General features: G+C 50.5%; 1 protein-coding gene across 3 annotated transcripts in view; it reads right to left on the bottom strand.

Moving 5' to 3' along the window:
* CUL9 (cullin 9) overlaps positions 1–12736 on the bottom strand; it is a 77686-nt gene that overhangs the window by 1468 nt on the left and 63482 nt on the right. For 2 of the 3 annotated variants that reach the window (XM_040351725.1, XM_040351726.1), the window contains exons 33-40: positions 11627–11791; positions 9188–9351; positions 9009–9102; positions 7655–7729; positions 7453–7563; positions 4898–5015; positions 3362–3495; positions 3153–3232 (exon numbers count right to left, since the gene is read on the bottom strand). In XM_040351725.1, coding sequence (XP_040207659.1) covers positions 3153–3232; positions 3362–3495; positions 4898–5015; positions 7453–7563; positions 7655–7729; positions 9009–9102; positions 9188–9351; positions 11627–11791 — 941 coding nt within the window. The remainder of the gene's footprint in view (positions 1–3152; positions 3233–3361; positions 3496–4897; positions 5016–7452; positions 7564–7654; positions 7730–9008; positions 9103–9187; positions 9352–11626; positions 11792–12736) is intronic. The other variant, XM_040351727.1, reaches the window with a different exon arrangement.

The raw sequence follows: 12736 nt of genomic DNA, 5'->3' as shown, positions 1-12736 counted from the left end.
ACCATTATGAAGGAGCGCGAGTGAAAAATCTACCAGAGAGTAAAAGGAAGCGAGCAGAGAGATGAGCAAATAGAAGAACGGAGCGAGGAGGAAACTGGGTGAGTAGAAGAGCGTGAGGATAAGTGGAAAGAAAATAAGAAGAAGAGAAGATTTAGCAAGTTGAAGAGGGAGAGAAAATAGTGACGAGTTAGGAGGAGTATGAAGAACAATGAGTAGATAAAAGGGGAGTAATGATAGAGATGAGCGAGTAGAAGAGAGGGGCGAGGAGGATTGGAAAGGAGAATAAGGGAGCAAGGAGAAGCATGAGGGAGAAGGAGCGAGGAAAGAGACAAAAGGAGTGTAACCACTTAAAGCGGGAGTTCCCCCGTTTTTTTTTTTTTTTTTAACATTAGATTGAGGCTCATTTTGTCAAGGGGAATCGGGTAGTTTTTTTTTAAAATCGAAGCCGTACTTACCGCTTTAGAGAGCGATCTTCTCCGCCGCTTCCGGGTATGGTCTTCGGGACTGGGCGTTCCTACTTGATTGACAGGCTTCCGACGGTCGCATCCATCGCGTCACGAGTAGCCAAAAGAAGTCGAACGTCGGTGCGGCTCTATACAGCGCCTGCGCACTGACGTTCGGCTACTTTCGGCAACTCGTGACGCGATAGATGCGACCGTCGGAAGCCTGTCAATCAAGTAGGAACGCCCAGTCCCGCAGCCCATACCCGGAAGCGGCGGAGAAGATGCATCTCTAAAACGGTAAGTGCAGCTTCGATTTTAAAAAAAACTACCGATTCCCCTTCACAAAACGAGCCTCAATCTAATGTTAAAAATTAACTTTTCGGGTGAACCTCCACTTTAAGCCCCGGACCATATTGCTGGTCAATGAGCGGGCCACTTTTTGCGAGTCGGCACTGCGTCGCTTTAACCCACAATTGCGCAGTCGTGCGACGTGGCTCCCAAACAAAATTGGCGTCCTTTTTTCCCCACAAATAGAGCTTTCTTTTGGTGGTATTTGATTACCTCTGCGGTTTTTATTTTTTGCGCTATAAACAAAAATAGAGCGACAATTTTGAAAAAAACATGAATATATTTTTTACTTTTTGCTATAATAAATATCCCCCAAAAATATATAAAAAAACTATTTTTTTCCTCAGTTTAGGCCGATACGTCGTATTCTACATATTTTTCGTAAAAAAAAAAAAATCACAATAAGCGTTTGATTGGTTTGCGCAAAAGTTATAACGCTTACAAAATAGGGGGTAGTTTTTTGGCATTTTTATTAATATTTTTTTTTACTAGTAAAGGCGGCGATCAGCAATTTTTAATAGGTACTGCGACATTATGGCGGACACTTCGGACACTTGACACATTTTTGGGACCATTGGCATTTTTATAGCGATCAGTGCTATAAAAATGCATTGATTACTATAAAAATGCCACTGGCAGGGAAGGGGTTAACACTAGGGGGCGAGGAAGGGGGTAAGTATGTTCCCTGGGTGTGTTCTAACTGAAGGGGGGGTGGACTGACTAGGGGAAATTACTGATCGCTGTTCGTACATTGTATGAACAGACAATCAGGCATTTCTCCCCCTGACAGGACCGGGAGCTGTGGGTTTACACACACAGCGACCGGTTATCGCTCGGTGACGATCGATCGCGGGCGCCCGGCGTTGATCGCACCCACCGGGCACGCGCGTCGGTGTCAGGGTATAGAGGAATGAGTAGAAGAAGATGAAGACAGTTGTGTGTCGTCGGATTATCCGATTGTGTGTACACAAGTCCATCGGACCAAAAACTCCAAGGTACAAACACGCATGCTCAGAAGCAATGCTCACCATAACACAACATTAGCAGAAGTTGCCCGAAGGGTGGAGCTAAAGAGCTGAAAAACCACGTAGTTTCATGTTGGTTGTCTGACAATTCTTTGCCGTTTGTATGCAATACAAGTTCCGGCCAACACCCTTTGTCCGCAGAAAATCCAATTGTGTGTGTATGAGGCTTAAGACAGTAGAGTCCAGGAAGGAGCATAGAGCACAGAGAAAAGAGAGAGGGAGGAGGGTAGAGGCCAAAAAGGTGTAAAAATCCTAGTGGATGGGCAGGGTGTGTGGTTAAGGGCCAGGATGGACAGGATGGAAGGCTAGAATGCAGCGAGAAGCACAGAGTGTGTACAAGATGGGATGCGAAGAGGAGGCTAGGTCGGGAAGGAAAACAAGAGCACAGAGCAAGAGCACAGAGGGTGGACAGGGTGGGTGGCTAGAGACCAGGATGGAGTAAAGAGCACAGAGGGTGGACAGGGTGGGTGGCTAGAGACCAGGATGGAGTAAAGAGCACAGAGGGTGGACAGGGTGGGTGGCTAGAGACCAGGATGGAGTAAAGAGCACAGAGGATGGACAGGGTGGGTGAATAGAGGCCAGGATGGAGTAAAGAGCACAGAGGGTGTACAGGGTGGGTAGCTAGAGACCAGGATGGAGTAAAGAGCACAGAGGGTGTACAGGGTGGGTGGCTAGAGGCCAGCATGGAGTAAAGAGCACAGAGGATGGACAGGGTGGGTGGCTAGAGGCCAGGATGGAGTAAAGAGCACAGAGGGTGGACAGGGTGGGTGGCTAGAGGCCAGGATGGAGTAAAGAGCACAGAGGGTGGACAGGGTGGCTGGCTAGAGGCCAGGATGGAGTAAAGAGCACAGAGTGTGTACAGGGTGGGTGGCTAGAGGCCAGGATGGAGTAAAGAGCACAGAGGGTGGACAGGGTGGGTGGCTAGAGGGCAGGATGGAGTAAAGAGCACAGAGGATGGACAGGGTGGGTGGGTAGAGACCAGGATGGAGTAAAGAGCACAGAGGATGGACAGGGTGGGTGGCTAGAGGGCAGGATGGAGTAAAGAGAACAGAGGATGGACAGGGTGGGTGGCTAGAGACCAGGATGGAGTAAAGAGCACAGAGGATGGACAGGGTGGGTGGCTAAGGACCAGGATGGAGTAAAGAGCACAGAGTGTGTACAGAGTGGGTGGGTAGAGGCCAGGATGGAGTAAAGAGCACAGAGTGTGTACAGGGTGGGTGGCTAGAGGCCAGGATGGAGTAAAGAGCACAGAGGGTGTACAGGGTGGGTAGCTAGAGACCAGGATGGAGCAAAGAACATAAAGGTGGTACATATGATAGGCATTGCAGTCTCTTACTCTGGAGCAGCTATTACTGGCACATTGGAGGCCTTTGTTGGGTTGTCATCTGGTTGGGAGAGGAATCCGACTCGGAAGTCCTACGTGAGACAGATTGGGTTTGTTGCTGTGTTTTATAGAATAGCAGGCAGACTAAGTAATGACTCCGAACAGCTGAGATATAAACAAAAGAAGACTTGCCCCCTACATTCCGGGAGCCATCATCTCACCTGGGTAGAGTGCTGCAGGATGCCGCTCAGCCTCTCCTGTACTCTTCTCACCAGTTCCAAAGCAGTGTTATAGTGCTCAGAGTTCAGGAGGCGCACAGAACAGGCCAGGTCCTCGCTCTGAAGTAGGCTGTTCTCTGCACAACAACCAAAAGATCCACATTACACAACCGGCCATTCAGATTTTACACCAAGGTGTTCACAGCCACGCCCCTTCTACCACTCAGCCAAGCCCCTACTACCGCCCAGCCACGCCCCTACTACCGCCCAGCCACGCCCCTACTACCGCCCAGCCACGCCCCTACTACCGCCCAGCCACGCCCCTACTACCGCCCAGCCACGCCCCTACTACCGCCCAGCCACGCCCCTACTACCGCCCAGCCACGCCCCTACTCCCGCCCAGCCACGCCCCTACTACCGCCCAGCCACGCCCCTACTACCGCCCAGCCAGGCCCCTACTACCGCCCAGCCAGGCCCCTACTACCGCCCAGCCAGGCCCCTACTACCGCCCAGCCAGGACCCTACTACCGCCCAGCCAGGACCCTACTACCGCCCAGCCAGGACCCTACTACCGCCCAGCCAGGACCCTACTACCGCCCAGCCAGGACCCTACTACCGCCCAGCCAGGACCCTACTACCGCTCAGCCAGGACCCTACTACCGCTCAGCCAGGCCCCTACTACCGCTCAGCCAGGCCCCTACTACCGCCCAGCCAGGCCCCTACTACCGCCCAGCCAGGCCCCTACTACCGCCCAGCCAGGCCCCTACTACCGCCCAGCCAGGCCCCTACTACCGCCCAGCCAGGCCCCTACTACCGCCCAGCCAGGCCCCTACTACCGCCCAGCCAGGCCCCTACTACCGCCCAGCCAGGCCCCTACTACCGCCCAGCCAGGCCCCTACTACCGCCCAGCCAGGCCCCTACTACCGCCCAGCCAGGCCCCTACTACCGCCCAGCCAGGCCCCTACTACCGCCCAGCCAGGCCCCTACTACCGCCCAGCCAGGCCCCTACTACCGCCCAGCCAGGCCCCTACTACCGCCCAGCCAGGACCCTACTACCGCTCAGCCAGGACCCTACTACCGCTCAGCCAGGCCCCTACTACCGCTCAGCCAGGCCCCTACTACCGCCCAGCCAGGCCCCTACTACCGCCCAGCCAGGCCCCTACTACCGCCCAGCCAGGCCCCTACTACCGCCCAGCCAGGCCCCTACTACCGCTCAGCCAGGCCCCTACTACCGCTCAGCCAGGCCCCTACTACCGCTCAGCCAGGCCCCTACTACCGCTCAGCCAGGCCCCTACTACCGCTCAGCCAGGCCCCTACTACCGCTCAGCCAGGCCCCTACTACCGCTCAGCCAGGCCCCTACTACCGCTCAGCCAGGCCCCTACTACCGCTCAGCCAGGCCCCTACTACCGCTCAGCCAGGACCCTACTACCGCTCAGCCAGGACCCTACTACCGCTCAGCCAGGCCCCTACTACCGCTCAGCCAGGCCCCTACTACCGCTCAGCCAGTGTCATGCGCAGTGCGGCAAGAACCTCCTTACCGAGCAGAATCTGCAGAGCGTTGACATGGGACTCCAAATTCTCCGTCTGAGATTCCAGAACATCGAGGCGTTCCGAATCCTGATTGTAGTAACTGTAGACACAAGCGTAACCGAGAACCTGCAAGACAAAATGCTCTGTGCATTAAACAGTGAACAACCCACTAAGCTGCAGCTGTATTATACAGAAAGCAACTGACCACACTAAGCGGAGACCATCAAAAAATAGTCGTATAACGTAGAGGGGGACCCACCATACCACAGTTCTATTATACAGAGAGGGAAGAGGGATGCTGTCCCTGCATAAGCTCTGTCCTCAGAAGAAAAACCTGAACATTTTCCAGTCTCACCATCAAGAACAAAAATGTAACATATTGCAACTTACAAGTCCTTAGATGTGGCGGATGCATTCGTTTTCTTTTTTTAGTCAAAGAACATTTTCAGAAAAACAGGATTTTCATACCCACCATAAAATCCTTTACTTGGCGTTGTGATTGAGGGACACCGGAATTCAGACAATGTCTGGGCATACTTCTGCTTAGAAGAGGACTGGACACTGGCAAACAAAAATTAGCATGAGCTTAAGTAACCCCCTCCAACTCCCAAGCATGCCTCCGCTCACGTAACCCCCTCCTAACTCCCAGCATGCCTCCGCTCACGCAACCCCCTCCTACTCCCAGCATGCCTCCGCTCACGCAACCCCCTCCTACTCCCAGCATGCCTCCGCTTACGCAACCCCCTCCTACTCCCAGCATGCCTCCGCTCACGCAACCCCCTCCTACTCCCAGCATGCCTCCGCTCACGCAACCCCCTCCTACCCCCAGCATGCCTCCACTCACGCAACCCCCATCCTACTCCCCAGCATCCCTCTGCTCACGTAACCCCTCCTACACCCAGCATGCCTCCGCCCACGTAACCCCCTCCTACTCCCCAGCATCCCTCCGCTCACGTAACCCCTATTTTTGACTGCACTGTGTTTGGATCAAGTTTTGATTTGATTTTATCCAAGACGTCATTTAACGGAGTGCGGCAGTCCAGGATTTCTTTCCAATCCCATGCATTTGTGCAGAGCCAGCACCTGTCGGCCTCAGTAGGGCAGGAGCCACTAAAGAGAGCAGCAGCTTTTTCAGAGCGGTATCACCTCTTCACTTGCCTGAGCCCATCAGCGATTCAGTGCTGTGCCCGGCTGCAGTCTCCTCTCCCCTCTTCCTCTTCTCCAGGGACTTGGGTCATTGGCTCCTGCTGCTGTCACTCAAATACTGTAAGCAGAGAAGGGGGGGGGCTGAGCCGAGCGAGCCTACAGGTGTGCCCTCGCAGCAAGCTATGGGGGCACAAAACGAAGGGGAGGAGCCTGGAGCACAGGTAGGGAACCCCAAATAAGGAGAATCAGGACTCCTCTGTGCAAAGTCCATTGCACGGAGTCGGTAAGTACCATATTTTCTGCAACATAAGACGCGCCCCCCCCCCCCCGCCAGAAATATGGGGAAAATGTTTCTGCATCTTATGGTGCGAATATGACAGGCACTGCCACCCGCCGCCGTTGGCACTGCCCCCTGCCCCCGCAGGAGAGCGGGAGACAGACATCTAAACAAAAACCCCCTCCTGTGGGTGCCGGGCGATCTTAAGGCTGGGCCTGACACTGTTCCCGAGACAAAAAACAGAGCTTTTGGCCACTCAGACTTCTGTTAGGCAGAAGGGATAATATCAGGTAAGGCTGCTTTTTCCATGGGCAATGGTCACTCTGCTTTTTCCATGGGCAATGGTCACTCTGCTTTTTCCATGGGCAATGGTCACTCTGCTTTTTCCATGGGCAATGGTCACTCTGCTTTTTCCATGGGCAATGGTCACTCTGCTTTTTCCATGGGCAATGGTCACTCTGCTTTTTCCATGGGCAATGGTCACTCTGCTTTTTCCATGGGCAATGGTCACTCTGCTTTTTCCATGGGCAATGGTCACTCTGCTTTTTCCATGGGCAATGGTCACTCTGCTTTTTCCATGGGCAATGGTCACTCTGCTTTTTCCATGGGCAATGGTCACTCTGCTTTTTCCATGGGCAATGGTCACTCTGCTTTTTCCATGGGCAATGGTCACTCTGCTTTTTCCATGGGCAATGGTCACTCTGCTTTTTCCATGGGCAATGGTCACTCTGCTTTTTCCATGGGCAATGGTCACTCTGCTTTTTCCATGGGCAATGGTCACTCTGCTTTTTCCATGGGCAATGGTCACTCTGCTTTTTCCATGGGCAATGGTCACTCTGCTTTTTCCATGGGCAATGGTCACTCTGTATTTCATGAGCACTAGAAAATATTTTAGTACACCATTTGGTTCAGAATATTTGTATTTCTTGTTTTCCTCCTCTAAAACCTAGGTGCGTCTTATGGCCAGGCGCATCTTATGGAGCAAAAATTACGGTATATCATTTTTGTTTTCAGAGAAATAAATAAAATTTAGCTTTTACAATCACTTTAAAGCTTAAAAGTACAGTAAAATACAGTGTCAGTGAGAGGCAACGAGAAGATCCAACTTGAAGCACTGACACAGCACATACAAATTCTCACCTTACGGCTCGTCTCTAAAACCTTACATGCGGAGATCAGGAAGGTCAGATTACGTAGTGGTGGTTCCTCACTAAGAACACATAGCCGATTCCTCAGAGAAATCGCAAATTCCTTCAAAAAGAGAATCAGAGGTGTATAAGGAACCTTATCACATCCTAAGAACATTCCCCAAAGAACGAGCCCCAGAGGAAGAGAGCCTCACCTTGGCCTGGTGCTGAAAAGTGCATCTTTCATTGTAATCCTGAAATCGTTTTTCCTGACGAGCAGCTTTACTGACCTGAGTGGCAAAAACACAGCATATTATACACGGACACACCCCAACGAGCATTGCACAGTCTATAGTACATTATACATGGGGCACACCGTCTGGGCAGTGCACGACCTACCGCTCATTATACATGGGCACACCGTCTGGGCAGTGCACGACCTACCGCTCATTATACATGGGCACACTGTCCGGGCAGTGCGCAACCTACCGCTCATACACGGACACACCGTGCGGGCAGTGCATTACGTACAGCTCATTATACATGGGCACAACCTACAGCTCATACATGGGTACAACGTCCCACGCAGTGCACGGCATACATGGGCACAATGTCCGAATGGTGCACAGCATACACCATATTATGCATGGGGCACATCGTCCAGGCAGTGCACGGCATAGAGCACATTATACGCGGGGCACACCATCTGGGCAGTGCACAGCACATTATACACGGGACACACCATCTGGGCAGTGCACGGCATACTGCACATTATACACGGGGCACACCATCTGGGCAGTGCACGGCATTCAGCACATTATACACGGGGCACACCATCTGGGCAGTGCACGGCATTCAGCACATTATACACGGGGCACACCATCTGGGCAGTGCACGGCATACAGCACATTATACACGGGGCACACCATCTGGGCAGTGCACGGCATACAGCACATTATACATGGGGACACCGCCTGAGTGGTGCACAGCCCACAGCTCATTATACATGGGGCACATTGTCCGGGCAGTATACGCCACATTATACATGGGCACAATGTCCGAGTGGTGCACAGCATACAGCAAATTATACATGGAGCACACCGTCCACATAGAACATTATACATGGAGCACACCGTCAGAACAGTGTACGGCATACAGCACATTATATATGGGGCACACCGTCCGATCAGCACGCAGTCTATACAGCACATTATACATGTTGCACAGAGTCCTGTCAGCATGACACCCACACCTGGTCTACTGCCTGCACCTTCAAATATCTCAGTATTCATCAGACACACAACAGATGGAAAGGACATGTGAAAAGCAAACCGCCACAGGTAAGCCAGTACAAACCAGCGCACTATAAGAAGCAGATGTACAAAAGATGCATTGGGCTAAAAGCAGATACAGTAGGCCTTGATGGAGACAGCTGTTGCATGTGCCACCAACCATTCTCTGCCCTTGTTACAGGACATAGGCCATGAGGCACGGATGGGGGTGCCCCAATGGTCGCCCACCTGCAGGAGTTTTATATTTACAGTTCTAAGAGGAGCTGATCAAACTTACCATAGCAGTACAGTTGTAGTAGTCTTTATGAGTCGGCTTCCATGGTTTGAGGCAGCGCCAGCAGAAGCCGTGGTTACATTTGGCACACGTCATACTGTAAGAGGAAAGGAAGTTGGTCACAGATCAGGTCAATATGACGGTTTGGCAAGGAGATTCATAGTACACATATGGCTACTTACTGCAGACAACCCTCATTTTTCTCAATCGGAGCCTGACAGCTGGGACAATGTTTGGAGATGAGCTTAGTCAAGTGCTTGCTTTGAGCTTCCACAGTCATCCCCTCGTAAAACCCTCCATCGTCCATCCACTGAGACATGTGGCTGCAGCTGGCCGGGTAATGAGCCTTTGCAAAGAATAGAAGTGGTACAGATCACATAAATATCAGAGAAAGGGGAAGGGGGTGACTTGTGAGGTCCTACATGTAGAATGTGTGTACAGAATATAACATGGTCACAGAGATGGCCAAAGAATGACTCGCAAGGTCCTACAGATACAAGGAGGTTCTTTTGCTAAAATCGAGAGTGCAAAATCTGGTGCAGCTGTGCATGGTAGCCAATCGGCTTCTAACGTCAGCTTGCTCATTTAAGCTTTGACCAAAAATTTCTGGAAGCCGATTGGTTTCTATGCAGAGCTGCACCAGATTTTGGACTCTCCAGTTTTTTTTAGTAAATCAACCCCAATGTGACTATAGACCAGGGATATGCAATTAGTGGACCTCCAGCTGTTGCAAAACTACAAGTCCCATCATGCCTCTGCCTCTGGGTGTCATGCTTGTGCCTGTCAGTCTTGCTATGCCTCATGGGACTTGTAGTTCTGCAACAGCTGGAGGCCCGCTAATTGGATATCCCTGCTATAGACTATAACATGGTCACACAGATGGATACAGAGTGACTCATGAGGTCCTAAATGTAAATGTGTGTACAGTATCAAACTCGGTCACAGGGATGGAGAGAGCACGATTCTTGGGGTCCAACCAGGGAGTATACCTACCATGAGGCAAACAAGGCGTTTGCCTTGGGGGACATTTTTAAGGGGGGGGGCGCCTGTGCCAGGATGATGCCTGCAGCTGCTGGCATCACCCGGTATAGTTTTTTTAATAGCAATCAGAGCGGCTTACTAACCACCCGATTTATATTTCAAGCAGCAGGAGGAGACATTTCTCTCCCCCCCCATGGCGCTTTCATCCCACCGGGAGACCCGAGCGCTAAAAACATGTAGTGACCCAACATCATTGTCCCCTTGACACCAGGCCATGCATCTGTGTCCATTTGGACTTTTCTTTAAGCACTTCCCTTCCAGCAATGTACCCAGGTGGGTATACTGGGATATGATGCTTCAGGTTCAGGCATCATCCTGATATCGTTTTTTAGAATTGATTTTTAGTGGGTCTGCCGTCCCATTGGGAAACCCAACCAAAGTCGGGATCGGGTGTTAGCAAGAGTAAACCGGAAGCAATGACATGACACCACTTTTGGTTTATTGGGAAACAATGGGCGCCAGTTATTAAAAATCTAAAGCATTCAAAAAACAAAGACCTTGGCGTTTTGAATGCTTTTAAGTGAAGAGGATTTGGAGTCTTACAGAACCAAGATCTCTCCATAAAGGGTACCTGTCACATGCCTATTGCTGTCACACAATGGATGCAATAAAAGTGATAAGAAAAACAAACAAACAAACAAAAACAAAAATTAAAGCAACAGTGAAAAATTTAAATTAAAGTGGAGGTTCACCCAAAAACTTAATTTTTAACATTAGATTGAGGCTCATTTTGTCAAGGGGAATCGGGTGTTTTTTTTTAATCGAAGCAGTACTTACAGTTTTAGAGAGCGATCTTCTCCGCCGCTTCCGGGTATGGGCTGCGGGACTGGGTGTTCCTATTTGATTGACAGGCTTCCGACGGTCGCATACATCGCGTCATGATTTTCCGAAAGTAGACGAACGTCGGTGCGCAGGCGCCGTATAGAGCCGCACCGACATTCGGCTTCTTTCGGCTACTCGTGACGCGATGTATGCGACCGTCGGAAGCCTGTCAATCAAATAGGAACGTCCAGTCCCGAAGACCATACCCGGAAGTGGCGGAGAAGAGCTCTCTAAAACGGTAAGTACTGCTTCGATTTAAAAAAAAAAACACGGGATTCCCCTTGACAAAATGAGCCTCAATCTAATGTTAAAAATTGTTTTTCGGGTGAACTCCCGCTTTAAAGTGCCCCTGTCCTCCCACGCAAAAGGCAAACGTGTGTTTCGGTTCTTCACGCACCCAAACCGCAATCGCCCCACACATGTGATGTATCACCGCGAATGTCAGATCATGGACAGTATTTCTAGCACCAGACTGCTAAAGGTAACTTGTAAAGGCTTTTAAAGCGTAACCAATAGATAGTTGTTTGTCGCCGCTGCAATGGCGTGTGCAATTTTGAAGCAGCTGGGGTGGGATACATTAAGTCTTGCCTAGGGCAGCATAAAACCAAAATACACCACTGGGTTCAATGTGTACATTCTGTATGCAAAAGGATACAATGGGTGTCCAGAATAGAACAATGTGAAAGAAACTGAAGGTAGGATGGAATGAGCTTCTACATATTAATTCTAGACAAGCCTGTTGCTGAATAAAAACTTACCTCAGGAAAGCTGCAGTTAAAGCAGGAAACCCAGGAGCACTTGGCACAGGCTGCTCCGGTCCCCAGTCCTTCCTTACAAAGGATGCGGTCACAGCCTTGAGGGTTTGTGCACCAAGTCAGATTGGAGCAGCATTCCACAAATCCACGAAGCAAAGCCTTTTCATACTATGGAGAACAAGGAAAGTAAAATTAGTGGAAAGCTGTGCTCCAGACATGATCCGAACTACAGCCGTGTCCAGAAGTTTTGAGAATGACACAAATACACATTTTTACAAAGTCAGCTGCCTGAGTTTTTAGGATGGCAATTTGCATATACTCCAGAATGTTATGAAGAGTGATCAGATGCATTGCAATTAATTGCAAAGTCCCTCTTTGCCATGAAAATGAACTTAAATCACATAAAAAATGTTTCCAATGAATTTGAGAAGAACGCTTCAGGGCGAAAGTCCAGCACGCGTTAGGACCATCTCCTGCATTTGATTCAGCTGAAGGATCGGGGCACCACCAGTGCAGAGCTTGCTCAGGAATGGCAGCAGATAGTTCTGTGTACGTCTGGTGAAAAGACTTTTGGAGGACGGTCTGGTGTCAAAAAGGGCGCAAAGAAGTCACTTCTCTTCAGGAAAAACATGAGGGACAGACTGATATTCTGCAAAAGGTACAGGGATTGGACTGCTGAGGACTGGGGGAAAATCATTTTCTTTGATGAATCCCCTTTGATTGTTTGAGGCATCCGGAAAAAACCTTGTCTGGAGAAGAAAAGGTGAGCGCTACCATCAGTCCCATGTCTTGCCAATAGTAAAGCATCCTGAGACCATTCACGTGTGGGGGGGCTTCTCAGCCAAGGGAGTGGGGGGCTCACTCACAATTTTGCCTAAGAACACAGCCATGAATAAGGAATGGTACAAAAACACCCTCCGAGAGCAACTTCTCCCAACCATCCAACAGTTTGATGAGGAACAATGTCTTTTCCAGCATGATGGATCACCTTGCCATAAGGCAGAAGTGATAAGTGGCTTGGGGGAACAAAACATGGACATTTTGGGTCCATGGCCAGGAAACTCCCCAGACCTTAATCCAAATGAGAACTTGTGGGCAAACCTCAAGAGGCGG

The sequence above is a fragment of the Rana temporaria genome, chromosome 4 (assembly GCF_905171775.1).
Source record: "Rana temporaria chromosome 4, aRanTem1.1, whole genome shotgun sequence".
NCBI classification, from domain to species: Eukaryota; Metazoa; Chordata; class Amphibia; order Anura; family Ranidae; genus Rana; species Rana temporaria.
The sequence above is the reverse complement of the archived record's forward strand: the minus strand, read 5'-3'. Positions and strand labels throughout refer to the sequence as shown.